At 40.1% G+C, this 15,594-nt stretch overlaps 1 protein-coding gene across 1 annotated transcript in view; it reads left to right on the top strand.

Moving 5' to 3' along the window:
• INO80D (INO80 complex subunit D) overlaps positions 1 to 15,594 on the top strand; it is a 58,502-nt gene that overhangs the window by 28,457 nt on the left and 14,451 nt on the right. The window contains exons 9-12 of the mRNA XM_041473438.1: positions 779 to 912; positions 2,368 to 2,585; positions 2,981 to 3,138; positions 4,122 to 14,996. Of these exons, the coding sequence (XP_041329372.1) occupies positions 779 to 912; positions 2,368 to 2,585; positions 2,981 to 3,138; positions 4,122 to 5,290 (1,679 nt within the window). The 3' untranslated portion in view covers positions 5,291 to 14,996. The remainder of the gene's footprint in view (positions 1 to 778; positions 913 to 2,367; positions 2,586 to 2,980; positions 3,139 to 4,121; positions 14,997 to 15,594) is intronic.

Genomic DNA, 15,594 nt, shown 5'->3' with positions numbered 1-15,594 from the left:
TTTTGTTTTTTTGTGCGGTTTTTTTTTTTTTTTTTTTTTTTTTTTTTTTTTTTTTTTTTTTTTTTTGTTGTAACATTTTATAAACATACATATAGTGATGTTTAGGTCTGAGAACTGTTCAAGATGGAAGGAGTGCTTCTAATGTTGTTTGAAACAACACACAAAGAAATATCTGTTTGATTTGCTGTACGTCTGGAAACATTTTTACTCCTGCAAAGGATTTTTCTGAAGGAAATCTCAGCAAGATTACATTTGGATTTACTTGACCTTTCTGTCTGCTTGCATGTCTTTTTTTTTTGGAGGAGCAGGAAGGATCTTGAAACTTCTTTGTGCTCTAAAGATAAATGCCAAGAATGTACCTTAAAAGATTGAATTTAGAAATACTCTTTCTTTAGTGTTTCAATATGGATTGTCATTAGTCTGTAAGGAAATAGTCCTGTTGACTACACTGTTCCAACTGCTACTATTGATCTATTGATTAAGGCTCCAGGAAAAGGCTTCTTTTTGCTAAGAACTCATTAGTGAAATGGCTGCTTTTGTAAAACTATCTAGTGTATAACAAAATCATTAGAGATTCTGCATGAATGCAGTTTTTTCACTTTAAAAGTTGGGTTTGAGCCTTACCTAGCTTTGAACTTGAATAGCAAATTTAAGGCACTCATTAAAAATAGGATCTATGGACAGATAGAGTTGAAGGCTCTGATCTTTATCAGATTGATAAATCAAAGGGCGTTCCTCCACCACTGTCTTGTGTTATTCCTGATGCAGAAATGCACAGATATCTTATTGAACCGTTCTCAGCAGCTCTTCTCGAGTTGCACAGCCAAGTTTGCAGATGGTCAACAGTGCTCTGTGCCAGTTTTTGACATTACACATCAGACACCTCTGTGCGAAGAACATGCCAAAAAAATGGTAAGTACAAAGCCATCATTGTATTTATTTGTGTATTGGGATGATCAGGAGTTTTAACCCCAGTATGCCTATGAAGTCTTCCTTGACAACTAGCAAGTTTATGAACTTAAGAACTTGTTTGCTATTATTTTTCTTAAAAGGGTAGAGCTTGACAAACATTCCCAATTAGTATGAAGTATGTAGTGAAAATCTTTTATGTAGTTTTGGGGATATAATAAAGTATACATGGGAATATTCTTCACTGGAGGAAATTTGATTGCTGTCTTAAACTGAGAAATAGAAGATCATTGTGAGAGGTCCTGTGATCATTTTATTTGGTGTCACTCCTGGTCCTTGCATCTGAATGTAATATGAGTGTTCTTAATACTGCATCTTAAACAGTCTCAGTACACGGGGCCCAAAGTACTTTCTAAAGGTAATGTAGATAGCAATTACAAGGATGGAAATAATGGATTTGCTGCTTGATTTACCTTTTAGTAACTATTAGAATTTATCTCTAACTTCCTTCAGGGATCCATGGATCCCAGAGGCAAAGCAGTGGCCTACCTCAAGCTGAGAGAATGGAGAAATGAAGTTGATGTCCTCTGCTCTCTTTTTTATGACACCAGTCTTCCAGAGCAAAACCTTTAGGATAATTCATACACCCACTTCTGTCCTGCCCCTCCTTCAAGGCTTCTTGTCCTACCGTCAATTAGGTGTAAAACTGCATTTTTTTTGTTTTGTTGGGTTATTAAAAGTTTTTTGTTCTGTTTTTGCCCAGCCTTTCCAATAATTGTGAATTATAGAGTTTTTTGGATTAAAATGTGAGGGTTTGTGCTACGCAGATCTGTATGGGGTTTCCCCCTCTTCTAGGCAATCTTCAGTATGTCCCTCAAGGTTTATCTCTGTAACAGATATAATCCTCTGCCATTCCCAGTATGATGGCAAGTGAAGACTGATGATGGTTTGGTTTATTTTTTAATGTGTCAGTGATTGCTGTTCAGAAGCAATGAGGCTGTGTTTACCCACATTCTTATCCTAGTCCAGCAGTATTAATTTTGTCTCCTCGGTGCTGTCCCTCTGTTATGTCAGCAGGCACTTGAGGATTGTGGCTTCAGCTGCTGCACATTATCCACATTAACACCACCTCACAACAGCGTTTTGTCTTTCATACTTACAGGAATGCTGCTAAAGGTTACTGTTTTCACTTTTTAATTAGGGTTTGCTATGATAATTTTTAAAGTGACACTGCACAATCTCCAGTTTACAATCTCTCATAATTTGGTCCATGTTATTTTTGCCATTGGGGTCAGTGAGGAAGGAAACAGCTCAGTTTTTGAAACTGTGTCTGGGTGTAAGCTAACAGTCCCTCTTGCATTACACTCCACATGTCTGTGCAATGACCAGGGTGAAAAAAGCTAAGAAAGTAATACTTGTTCTTAATATGCTCCCTCTGGTATTGTTTTGCTCCCAAAGGATAATTTCTTGAGAGGGGACAGCTCCCGTAAAGTTCAGCACCAGCAGCAGAGGAAACCCAGGAAAAAAACGAAGCCACCTGCACTTACCAAAAAACACAAGAAGAAGAGAAGGCGAGGCCCACGCCGGCCCCAGAAACCCATTCCTCCTGCAGTGCCCCAAGGGAACCTCACCATGCCTGCCAGTGTCTCACTGCCAGTAGAGATACCCCACATACGGTCAGTGCTGTTCCTGCCCAGCTCCCCACTGCTGGCCTGAGCATTGCCAATGAGCTCTGTACAAAGCTGCCAAGCAGCATCTGGAGCAGGGCTAAAAATTGCATCTCCACGGGACTGTTGGAAAAAACCTTTAGAGTGGGTTATTAAAAGTTTTGGATTTGAGCAATGATTGGGTTTGATGGGTAGAATATCTTACTCCTGATGTTGCCTCTTACATAGCTAATGAGTAGCCTAAGTGTAAGCTTCCTAAAGAAACTACCTAAAAACATTTTTTTTCTAGATAATAGATGAAAAATTGTGTGGGGAAGCATCCATTGTAGATGGATATGCACTGATAGTTGTCCTTTGGAGCAAGCAGAGTTGAACACCAGGGACTAATGTTCCTTTCTGTTCAGGAGCCCCTCCACACCCGAGCTCAGTGCCGATGAGCTGCCTGATGATATCGCCAATGAAATCACAGACATTCCACATGACTTGGAATTGAATCAGGAGGACTTCTCTGATGTCCTGCCGCGGCTGCCCGATGACTTGCAAGATTTTGATTTCTTTGAAGGTACCAATTTATTTTATGCTAGCATGAACACAGTCAGTGAACTGAAGAAGTGAGTGTTTCTAAACTGCATTTTGAGGAGTTGCTTGCTTTCTTACAGAGGTAATAAATTCTAGAGAAGGAAGTGTGCATTTGCTCTATTGTTTGTGAGCTCTGAAGTAAAGCAGACTTTAAGAAGGCTGTGTGCATAGTTCTCTGCTTGCTCATGTAATTACTGCTCTGAAAATCATAATTGGTTTAGTATTTTAATAATTCATTTTACATTTTTACTGCCTGTCAGTGTTACAGTTTAATCAAGAGTGTTCTCAGTAATGGCATCTTTCTGCCATCGAGTGGGGCTGAAATCACAGTCAATGCTCGCCTTTGATAAAAAGACAAGAGAGTGAGAATAAAATCTTTAAGTACATTTTTGAAACTAGCTTTTGATCAGAAATGTGCTTGAATTTCTGCATTCTAAAGCTCAGTACCTATAATTTATAACAAAGAAATTAGAACAGCTTGGAGTTGGGTATGTGATTTCTTCGGTCATTTTCTGATATAACATGACATCAGACTGTGTTTGAATTGAAATTAACCTGAATTATACTGTCTGTGTAAATTTTAGGCCCAGGCTGTAATGTGGTAAGTAGAAAGAGAGATTGTGGACCGTGTGTTATTGCAGCATTGAAGAAGATCTTACTTAAGCATTTTTACTTTTAAGTCTAGGAAGTTTAAGAGGCATCTCCTACTATAGTATGTGGAAGAGAAGGGGAAGAGGGGGATTTCCACTGAAGAGGAAGGTGTGGTATTGGAAGGAAGGCATTTCTTACCTTGCTTGGCTAGTGAACATTGATGAATGATACTTTCTGTATACTGAAAGCCATGCTGGAAGGTTATCATACAATGCAGCTCTGTACTGATCTGTCTGTGCATCTTCATCCTTTGAGTGCCAGGGCCAGGCTCACCTGAGAGCAGTGCACTAACTGGTGGTGTCCCTGTTTCTGCAGGTAAAAATGGAGATCTTCTTCCAACCACAGAAGAGGCTGAAGAACTGGAACGGGCCCTACAGGCTGTAACTTCTCTTGAGTGCCTGAGTACCATTGGAGTACTTACACAGACAGATGGTGTGCCAGTTCAGGAGCTGTCAGATAGAGCGATAGGGGTGTTCTCTACAGGTGCTGGAGCTCCAGGAATGCAGTCCTTGAGTCGAGAGGTTAACACGGATCTGGGGGAGCTGTTGAATGGGCGTATAGTACACGATAATTTCTCCGGTCTGGAGCTGGATGAGAACTTGCTCCGTTCTGCTACCTTGTCCAACCCACCTACGCCCCTGGCAGGGCAGATCCAGGGGCAGTTCTCAGCCCCAGCCAACGTTGGCCTTACTTCTGCCACTCTGATAAGCCAGAGTGGCCTTGGGGAGAGAGCCTTCCCGGGACAGTTTCATGGACTTCATGATGGCAGCCATGCCTCCCAGAGGCCCCACCCTGCCCAGCTGCTGAGCAAGGCAGATGACCTGATCACCTCACGACAGCAATACAGCAGTGACCATTCACACTCCTCACCCCATGGAAGCCATTATGATAGTGAGCATGTGCCGTCTCCCTACAGTGACCATATCACATCCCCTCACACCACATCCTTTTCTGGTGATAACTTGGCAGCTACCTTCTCAGCAGAGATGCCCATGATGGCACAGCACTTGCTCCCAACGCAGCTGGATGTGCCACTTAGCGGGGTGGTCAACCCCAGAACTCACTGGGGAAATCTTCCTGTCAATCTTGGGGACCCCTCTCCGTTTAGCAACCTTCTCGGTGCAGATGGACACCTCCTGTCCACCTCCCTGTCCACACCACCTACCACCTCGCACTCAGAGACCACACAGCCTGCCTTCGCCACTGTGACCCCCAACAGCTCCAGTGTGCTTCCGGGGTTACCGCAGACCAGTTTCAGTGGCATGGGTCCTGCCTCCGCTGAACTCATGGGCTCCACCTCCCCCAAACAACAGCTCCCTCAGTTCAGCGCAGCCTTTGGCCACCAGCTGAGCTCCCACAGTGGCATTCCCAAGGACCTGCAGCCCAGCCACAGCTCCATAGCTCCTCCCACGGGCTTCGCAGTGACCGGTGCCACCGCTACCAGTACCAATAACGCATCCGCGCCCTTCACCACCTCCAACTGAGCTTTGTCTGCCTGGCTCCCTGCAGGTAGATGGGGGACCTGTGTTTTCTATCTTTCCTTTTTTCCTTTCTCTTTATTTCGTCTGTCTTCTCTTCCCTTTTTTTAAGAGGGGGTTGAGAAGAAAACCCCTGCTTCAGTACTGACCAGGGTTAGCCCTCTGTGAACCTTGCTGTAGCATTCACATGTGCTCGTTAGGCACCGGTGCTCATTTATTGCAGGCAGGTTCACTGTTCCCCAATAATTCCTTAAGGATACAGCACAGTTACTGGATGTAAATGATCTTAGCAGTAAGACCTAGAAATGGGAAGATACCTCAGATCAGTGATGCATGTTACTGTTCCCTAGGGTTCGGATCAGTGCTTGCCATCCTATTAGCATCTGGTAGAAGGTTTTCCAGTGGGCAGAAATCTCTTGATTTTTTTTTTTTTTTAATTTACTCTTTTTCCAAAGGTAGCATTTGGCACGGAAAACTTGGCTGCACACATTGATTTGAGAGTGGTGCACTGAAGTCCTAAATCAAGATCACAATTCAAGGATGAGTTTGGCAGTTTCTTGAAATAGTCTCTTGACCTCCTCTCTGTGTGTGTGTGTTTGGGGTGCAGGGAGCAGCGATTCCTTTTCTTCTTTTGGTGAAGAAGTAGTTGTCCCCTTCCAGAACTGGTCACTGTTCTTAATGCATGCTGATTTTTGGGTTTTTTTATATCACTATTTGTAATTCATTGAGTAGCTAAGAGATCAGTTGACTGGTTGCCCATAAATTTGAAAGCTGTTATGAAGTTAGCCCAGGAAAACAAGAAGAAACAGAAGGATTGAAATATAGATCATGGATTAGAGAAGATTTCTGTGAGAAATTTCCTTCCTTGCTGAATTACTGTGGCCTTGTAGCATTGATGATTTGCCTTTTCAAGTGTGTGTTTGTCCAGAACTTTTCACCTGACAGGCTGACAGGAATTTCCCAGTTGAAACAGGAAGAATTAGGTTGGTTTTCTGCCCATCCACACAAGTCTAGGTCAGACCCATTGTAAGTTTCAAATGGTTGCATTTCTCACAATATGTCTGACTAGTGAGACTTTCTTGGACAGTTTTTAATCCCCTGATAGCCATATAGTTTTTCCAACACTTGTAGGGTGATGCTCTGTTTGGGAAGCTGAATGTAGGTAAGGAACTAGCAGGTACCTATCAGCAGTCATGGCTAACCAAAAGAGAAATCACTAATGCAACATAGGTAACAATTCCTTCTGCCTGCAGGATGGTTTTGTTTGTGCTGATCACCTGCTAATGACACTATTCACTCTTTGGTAGTAATTGCAAATCCTAAAGAAAGGAGTCAGCTAGCTTTTAGATTCCTTAAAATAATTATTATTTTTTAATTTTGTTCTTTAAACCAGGAGGTAATAGCAGCAGAAATTCTGAGGTGTTTACTTGCATCTCCTTATCAAGAAGGAATTTGCTTATGACTCTCTAGGGCTCAAACTTGCTGCTGTACCCTGACTTTGTAAAAGTAACTCCTGTTTAAGTCTCTACTCTTCTTGTTTATTTCAGAGATGCAGATGAGACAAAATAGAAAATTCTACATTTCAGTCTTGTACTGTAGACGTGAATTCTAGTCTATTTCTGGAAATTAAAAGAACCAAGCACATGTAATAGGAAGGCCTAATAAACTTTCTGAGCAAAGGATCACTGAATGACATTTAGTTGCTATAGAAATTAATTTCATCAACAGTCAGGCACACACCAAAATATCTGACCCAAACCTCTCCTTCCATCTTCCTAAGGAACAGAGTTTAAATGGGATAGGTCTTGTGTCTTCTTACTATTGTAGCAATTGTATTATCCCTCTTTTCTTGAATGATCTGTCCTCTTTAAATATAAAAGAGTATGGATGATGCATATGTCTTTTTCTGAAATTGCAGGTGTATGTGGGTGGAAGAAACAAAAGTTATTTTCATGCTTCTGTTGTTATGAAGTCATTATTTCATACTTGGTAAAATAGATCTTAATAATATAAGCCGAATATTTTAAGTGGTGATTTAAATATGTTTGTAACACTTAAATGTTTTTAAATCACATAAAAAGTTTAATTGAAGCCTATGAAATCCTGCTTGTGCTTGTCCTGCTGATTGAGGAATGCCCAGTGATATTGTGAATGAGGCAAATCTGACAAGGCTTTTATTTATTTTTATATTATGTTACCCATACTTTGTTGAGGAGACAACTGTTTGATTTGCAGATGATTTTTGTTGTGTTCATATACCTTCTTCAATGTACTGGGATGTTTGACTGAAAAAAGTGGAGAACTAGTATACCAAATGGTTAATTCCTTCATCTACTTGTGTATTAATGTAATTTTAGAGGGTGTTAATTTCTATGTATTGGTTTCAGGACTTTGGTCTTTAAATGGTTTTTGTGCCCATCAGACTTCTAATGAAGCTGCAGCTAGTGCAGAGTATATTTGCCCCACACCATATTTCTCTTTCTTAGCAAATGCTGGGGGGAAGAGAGGATAATAGGAACTGAGAGCCGAGTTGTGCTTGGTTGCGTTGGTATAAATTACAGAGGAGCTTTCCAGTCGAAGGTCACGGTGAGTTTGTACTGGTCTAACTCAGAACAGAACCCAGCTCCTAATCTGTGCATTGATTTAGACAGGCAATTTCAGAAGCTTGTCAGAGCTATGGAGGTCCATGATTACCATTTGAAATCAATGGCCTTTACGTACCTGCGTTTCTTTAAAGTAGCTTGGGACATCCAGTCTCTTCCCCCACTTAGATTTCAATTTTTGTATATTGCTTGACGACTCTTCCCTGAAAACTGACTGCGTTACATTTTTCAATGAGCAAACTAAGTTTGCAATAAAGCTGCACTTTCAAAAATAAACTTCAGTTTGTATACAATTGAAATAGGAATCTCCCTGTCCTGTCTGCCACAGTGTTCTGAAACGGGCCACCATTCTTGCCTTTTCCTGGTTCACCTCTCATTTTTTCACTACCACCGATTTCACGGTTACATGGCTGCCAAGCAGTTACGGGTCTGGATCTTAGCTTTACAAGGTGGATCATTCCAGCTGGGTTTCTACACCCACACAACATGTTGACTTCAGTGCATCAGTGTCTTACTGTTGGATGCGAGAGATCTAATTGAGAGGTATGTGTAGTCAGAGATAATTCACACCTCTTCCTCTGGAAATCCTGCTGCTCTGGTTAAGGTTGTCCTCGAGGCTGTTATTTATGTGGTTCCCGAGTGGATTCCATGCTCCCTCACAAAGGTTTTTCAGTATGAGCTCTTAGAGCAATTAGCATTCTTGTCACCCCTTCACCAAAGAGCCAGTGTAGCAATTTCAGATGCTCAATACCTGTCGTGCCCTTTATGTGTTGACAAGTGGAATAAGACTAGTTGAACCTAAAAGTTAATTCCTTCCCATAAGATTGGAGTTTTAAAGAATGAAAAAAATTAGACATAGAATATCATTTACATAATTTTGGCAATAATGGCACCTCAGTTAGTCTCTGTACAAAAGTTCTTAACACAAGATGAATTTTGACAATGTATGGAGGCTTATCAGGAACAGCTTCATGCCCTCCTGGTGCATAAGGCATTCTCTAAGACATGCTTTGACATTTCCTTTCACCTAGGAAGACCTTACACCAGCTTTGAGGGGAACCATATGCACTTAGATACCTCAAAGTTGATTTGTTCTTTGGCTTCAAAATTATAATACAAGAACTTTGTCTCCTCCTGCCTTCCAGTTCCTCTGGGTTCTTGCTTAGATCCCTTCTCATTAGTAGCATGCTTCTATGTATGGCTGAGCATAAAGGCATGAAACTGATAATGCTGAGAGGTAGCACAGTTGCAGGTCTGCCTCAGGCACTGTGGGGAAAATGGCAGCAGCTAGATTTCCAACTGAAAATGGGGACTTGCAGTTCTTGTTTGGAAAGCACTGAAAGCCCTGAGAAGCTTATTGCCTGCTAGGCAAAAATCAAAGAAAAGAAATTGTCAAAGAGGAATTGTACCTAATAGCAAAGAGAAGCCAAGGGAAGTGGCCTTTTATTTATTTTTTAAATTTTTTTATATATGAAAGGAAGATGAGTATTGAAAAATTAGGATATTCTGTTGTGAGCTGTCACTGGCTTTAGGGGCATGGCCAAGGAAAAAGGTCTAGGACTGAACCTGCAAACCAGTAGCCAAATTCAGTTTGAAGCTTCGTCTTGCTGTAACCACATATAAATGCATTCTGGGTTTGAATCTGCTTGCCAAGAGAATCCTGCAAAGGTGTACAATAAAGAGTGGGCAGTTTTCTTCCCTGAGAAGCTGGCCCTGGTGGTTCTGAGCTCCAGCTGCTCCCTGAGCTCCTGCAGCCTCCTTACTGCTGCGTATCCCTGTAGGCATTGTCAGGCCTCCACAGGTATTTCTCCCTGTCTTTGTGCTGCAGCGAGCTAAAGCTGCTCATGAATTCTCCAGCAGTATGAGCCTTTGGGCAGAGAAGAGGGAAACATTTTTAGAAGAACAACTAGCTGCAGTTAACCTTTCAAGAGTTGCAGGACAGTGGCAGGAAGTGCTTTCAGCCAACAAACAATAGAGAAGTTACCTGCAGTGACCTTCGGCAGTGAGACATTTGTGTAGCTGTCCAGGCAGCTTCCCTGGTGGAACTGGGGTATTTTTCCTGTTGTATTTTTATGTGTGGAGGAGTCTCCTGTGCAGACCCCTTGCGAGGCCCAGTGATGGCAGAAATAGTAACTGAAGGAATAGTTTGGGATTAGTGTGCTGGCCAGATCTTTAGGTCTTTCTCACCTTCTGATCACAAGGTCTTTCTGATCTTCTGGGTCACATTTAATGATGGGGATTTGTGGGCTACTTCTCATACCTCCTTTATTTCCTTCCACTCCACATTCTTCATCATTCTTGCTTCTATTTTCCCATTCTCAGACACTTCTCCAATGTAAGTTGTTCCAGCTGGTAAGTTTTCTGTGGTTCTGAGCGAATCTGACTGTAAAATGAAAAGGAGGAGAGATTTCTGCAATTCATATATTTGGATGCTAGAACGACAGTGCAATAGATCAAAGTATTTTTCAGATCAGTGAGTAGGGAGATGTTTCACAGCATGCTAATATGTCATGAACTAGATGCTGAGGGTACAACATTGATCATGGGAGTGCACATGCTAGCAGTGAATATAGAGGCATTTTTTAGCAAGACTTTACCTGCTGAGAAGTTCCTCTTCATTTGAGATGTGTATCAGTAGAAAGTCACGAATTAAAATTTTAATTACTCTTTATTAATATGCTCAAGCCCAATAAAAGTAAGGAGGGTTGGTGACAAAAATCTATATTTGTGTTCACTAAACTTCAGCTTGGACTTCAGGAGAGGTCTGGTCATAAGAGACCTTAGTTCTGATCAGTTAAAATTTCAGTCTTGTCTTTAAAACTAGACAAAAGCACTGTTGTTGGGAAAAAAATTTGGGGAAGGAGAAGGAGTTAGAAAAGATGCATCTTAAAAACAATTTTCTCGCTTGTGTCTTTGGCCTCTTTTTAAAAAACCCAAACAGTAGTGACTATTTTCCCTTTGCTGTCTGATACTTCTTACGGTTGTTGAGTTCTTTGCTTTCCCCTGTTTTACTCTGCTCCTTCTGTAGCTACTCTGGAATTAAGTAATGTAGTGGAAGCATGAAAGGACAAAGTAAGCATGGCTGTAAGTTGACAGCAAGAGTTGGAAAAGGCTTTCTTTATCCGTCTCCTTGAAATAAGTGTTGACACCTTTTCAGTCTACTCTAGGTCGTAGAATTCGGTCTGAAAGTGAATAGGATGAAACTTGGGCTTTTGACCACAAAACTGTACTTGCTGTAGAAAAGTGCATTCTTCCTGCTCTTCCTCTTGCTAGTCCCCCAAACACACACACAGTGAGATGTCCAGAGTTACCCATGTGTCGACCACATAGGCATGTTGAACTTGGTCCAGTGATGCTAATGTTTAACCTGCTTTCTCGTTGTCAGCTGGTGCCCACGGACATGAACTCTGGATAGGTAACGTTCCCAGATATCCTCTGGAAAACTTTAACTTTGGTGCAGATTGCTCTGATGTAGCTAACTGCGGTGGCATTGGCTTCTACCTTGGAGTGAACTGATTTACCCTGAAATTACTCTCTAACCTGCGTCTTAAACAGCGTAGTTGGTTCTGGTGCAAATAGATTCATTCTGAAGTGATGGACATTTTGATTCTCATGCAAAATAGCTACATCCTACCAGAAGGGGTTGAACCAGTTTCTCTGAACAGTGATGACCTTCACTGTACAGTTTTGGGTATGTCTCAGGGATTCCTTGTGGAAATAAGGGCAGTTAAGAAAAAAAGAAAAAAAAAGAAAAAAAAAGAAAAAAAAAGAAAAAAAGAAAAAAGTTAATAGTTTTAAAAGTAAAAAATAATTTAAGTAGAGCGTCACCTAAGTGAGAGCGCAAGAAGGAGAAATCTTTGTTCAGTTTTATAGTCAACAAAGTCTGGCTCACGGACTCTTTTCTCTTCTCGGGGCTCTCATCTCAAGTTCAACATACAGAATCTTTTTCATCACGCTCAGCTTTAAACTTTTTATTTAAAGATACCCTTCCCCAATGAGCTTTCAGAATACTTATTGTAGATTTTAAGAGAAATGGTATATTAATTTATGCTATTAACATCACCTCATAAATTATAAGTTTTATACTAAAGCTGTATTGAGTGTAATGAATTATGTTGCATATGTGTTTTTAATAGCTATAAAATTATATACAAGCTTTTTTGGAAAAACAAACTAGTGAAGCACCTTTTTACACTGGATCTTTGCCGTGTCAAGGTGTACAGCTATTCTTTGCTACCTTGCAGATATCTATATCTATATATAGATATATATATAAATAAAATAAAATGGTATCCTGTATCAACAAGTATAGAACTCTTTTTAACCCTTATATTACTGTTCCTATAACTCTTTTTAAATTTTGAGTGTTACATTCTGCAATAATTTATCCGTGGTTTGTACCTATGATTAGAAATTTAGTTACAGGGTAAATAGATCAAATTTAAAAATCCAACTACTGTAGCTGGGAGTTGTGAACCAAGTTTGTAAGACCTTTTCTTTTTTTTTTTAATGTATTTATTTCCAGTTAGCTCTGTGAGTTGGAATTTGAAAAGTTGGAACATTAGGAATCTACAGTGTCTTATTCAGGAATTTTCCCCTCCTTTCCTCACAAAGGAATTCCCACTGTGACTTATAAATAGAATTAGACTGCTTGTGTGCATGTATGTATTATATATACACACAAAAAATATGCATTGGGGGGGACGTATGTGTGATACGAATGTGTATATTGTATGTAGGTCATAGTTTTGTAAAGAGAAAAGTAGTCAAGAGGTGATGGAATGTATTGTAGAAATGTGATTATTTAGTAGGGGGTTGTTATGTCCTCACTGTTATATAAATAACTGAAACTCTCTACTATATAATCTTCTGTTATAAGGCTAACTCTGATATCATGTCAATTCTACTGTTTTTCAAATGAGTTGCTTTGAGCCCTGTTTAAAATGCCATGAAAATACCAAGCTCCCAAAGACAGCCTTTAAATAAAACGAATGGGGAGGAGAAGTGGTGGAAGAAAGGAGTTTTTGAGGACAAACTGAATGGGAAGGTTTGCATTTAGTGGGATGGAGAGGCATGAGAATTGTTGTGTCTTTGCAAACTAATACCTGAATCTCCTATGGTCTGACTTGGAAAATATTGTCAATCAGTGTTCTTGTGTTTTCCAATTAGATTGTAAGGGGTACTGTTTGTGCAGGTCTCCATTCCATAAAAGGATCTTGTCTTCAAAATGGATTTTTTTTCTCTTCTGAGGATATTTGTGTGTATCAGTTTCGCCCCAAAATTGCTGTTGTGGGATTGCAGAACAAAATACACATTCAATCAAGGGAGTTTCATTTAGGCTGTGAAATTCTGAATTTGATTGTGACCACTTACCTTTTTTTAATAATTGGAGAAGAAAGATTTCTTTATGGGAGCTCTCACTTGAAATTGTGAGTAGTCAGAAATGTTCTTCATATTGGCTTACTCTTCATATTGTTCTATTTAGGCTGGAGAACATAACCTATTTGTTATTTATTCGTACAGTATGACTTTTATGATGATCCTGGTGATTTCAAAAACCTTTTTAGAAAAGCAGAGCTTCTAGTATTGAACAGAAATTTGAAATTTTTTGCAATTTTTTTTTATTCCCCTCCATATCATGATGTTGATGCTCCCCCAGGCATCCCTCTCCCTTTCCTTCTCCCCACAATTTGTTTCTGGCACATATGCATAAAGGCAAAAGGGTAGGGAGGTGGAAGTTGTCAGAGGCCTTTTCTTCTGATTATTTGGTGGTAAAGGGAATTAGGAGCATAAATCTTTATGCCTTTATGGAGAAGAATAGACCCATTTTTGTGTACAGAGAGGTATATCTGTATATGAGATAATGGTAGCATTTTGCTGAATGTGGACTTGCCCTCATGATGTACAATAAATGTGTATGAATGCAATCAATCTAAATCTATATATACATGTATACAGATTGATAGGTGGAATATACCTTGTATCACACACCTGTGCATTAGCTGTAACATGAGTGAGTGTGTGAGCTAGAGAGAGGGACTATCCACATAACATATGTGTAACAGGTAAGCACTTGTGCCAGACAAGTTGTTTTAAATTCTTCTGAGGGGTCTGGATGACTCAGAGACTGATCTGAGCTTGGCCACCATTGGTTTGTGTTATCTCAGCCCTCACAGTGGAGTTTCCTTGCTCTGTCTCTGCTTTTGTTTTACATTTAGTCTTGTTGAGGCCTCTTGCAAAATGCCAACTTCTTCTGCTTCTCTGCTCCATTGCCTCCATTCCAGCTCCTCCTTGTCCCTGCATCTCTGCAGTTTCTCTTGCTAGCAGCAATCAGCTTTAATGGCCCAATCCAGCTCTGCTTATGCATGAGGGAAATTCTCTTGGTGACTGGAGTAGTAGCTGAATTGGGCCCTGACATCTGCTTGAACTTATGCAAACTTCCCCAGCTTCAATTGTGATTCAGTAGGACTGTGATTGGTTTGGAGATGAATACAGACTTTTCATGGAACCTGATGCAGAGCTTCCTAGCATGTTAAAAGGTTAACCCAGCATTATATTTAAATGGTCAAAATGAGAAAACTGCACCCACCAAATACTACCTTCCAATTTTCAATGCTAGGGAGAAAAAAGAAGTTTGATTTGTGTTTCCCATAACACAGGCAGTAAGCGGAAGGCAGCCCTGTGCTCTGTTCTGAGCAATGGGGTTGTCACCAAACATATCAGAAGAAACACAGTTTGTTACATTTTACCATAAAACAGATTTTAAAATGGAGTGCAGAGTTGACCATTAACATGCTAGTACTTTGCATCTAATTGTGTATTGGGTAATATTGTTTATGAAAGTAAATTATGGGCTTAAGTGTTTTATTTTCTGTTTTCTGGCTAAATGGAGCTTCTATATCCTTTTAGCAGAAAGCAGCTGTCAGCAACCTGCTCAGTCACACTGAAGTGCTGTGTAGCTTAGGCTTCAGTTTCAGAGGAGAACGCTGCTCCGGTTCTGTCATCGAGCCATACTGGATTCCATGTTTTCAATATGGCTATGACACAATTTTTCTTGGCCACAATTCAGCTATGGAATTTTGTCTTCCTTGCATTTCTGTTAGAAAAAGGTAACTGGTGTACTGTTCCATCTGAGCTTTCATGCAGTCACACATGACTTCTATGATACATATGTTGGGGCGTGTGTATGGGTACGTGTGTGTACTGCGTGTGGATAATGCAGATCGATACGCACACGCCTATTATGCTATTTCAGTTTATCTGTGTGGAGAATGTACCTGTTGGTTATCTCCTGATATATACTCATGCATACCTATATTAAATATGTATATAGAGTGTAGATGTCCTGCATATACATGTGTATATGTTACGAAACTTGGTTGGCAATTTTTTCCCACAGTTTTTTGGTTTTTTTTTTTTTTCTTGCAAATTGCTGTCCCTTATTACTTATTTTCACTGAAGCTGCATTATATAGAAGAAATGGAGAAATGTGTTATCAAAGTTTTATTTTGAAAAGGAGACTTTTAATTATCTAAAGCCATTTGTAATTGTCTTTTGAATTTTTACTAGAAGGGTTGTTATTTTAAAAAGGAAAAGAAAAAAGAAAGGAAACAAAAAAACAAAAGCAAGCAGACATGCCCTTATTCCCACCCTCATTTAGGTGAAAGAAATGGAAACACAAGTTTCTAAGTATTTATTTCCTTCAGG

This window comes from Pyrgilauda ruficollis, unplaced genomic scaffold, assembly GCF_017590135.1.
Source record: "Pyrgilauda ruficollis isolate IOZ18807 unplaced genomic scaffold, ASM1759013v1 scaffold3, whole genome shotgun sequence".
Taxonomy (NCBI): Eukaryota; Metazoa; Chordata; class Aves; order Passeriformes; family Passeridae; genus Pyrgilauda; species Pyrgilauda ruficollis.
Note: the sequence above shows the minus strand (reverse complement) of the source record. Positions and strands in the feature narration are given on the sequence as shown.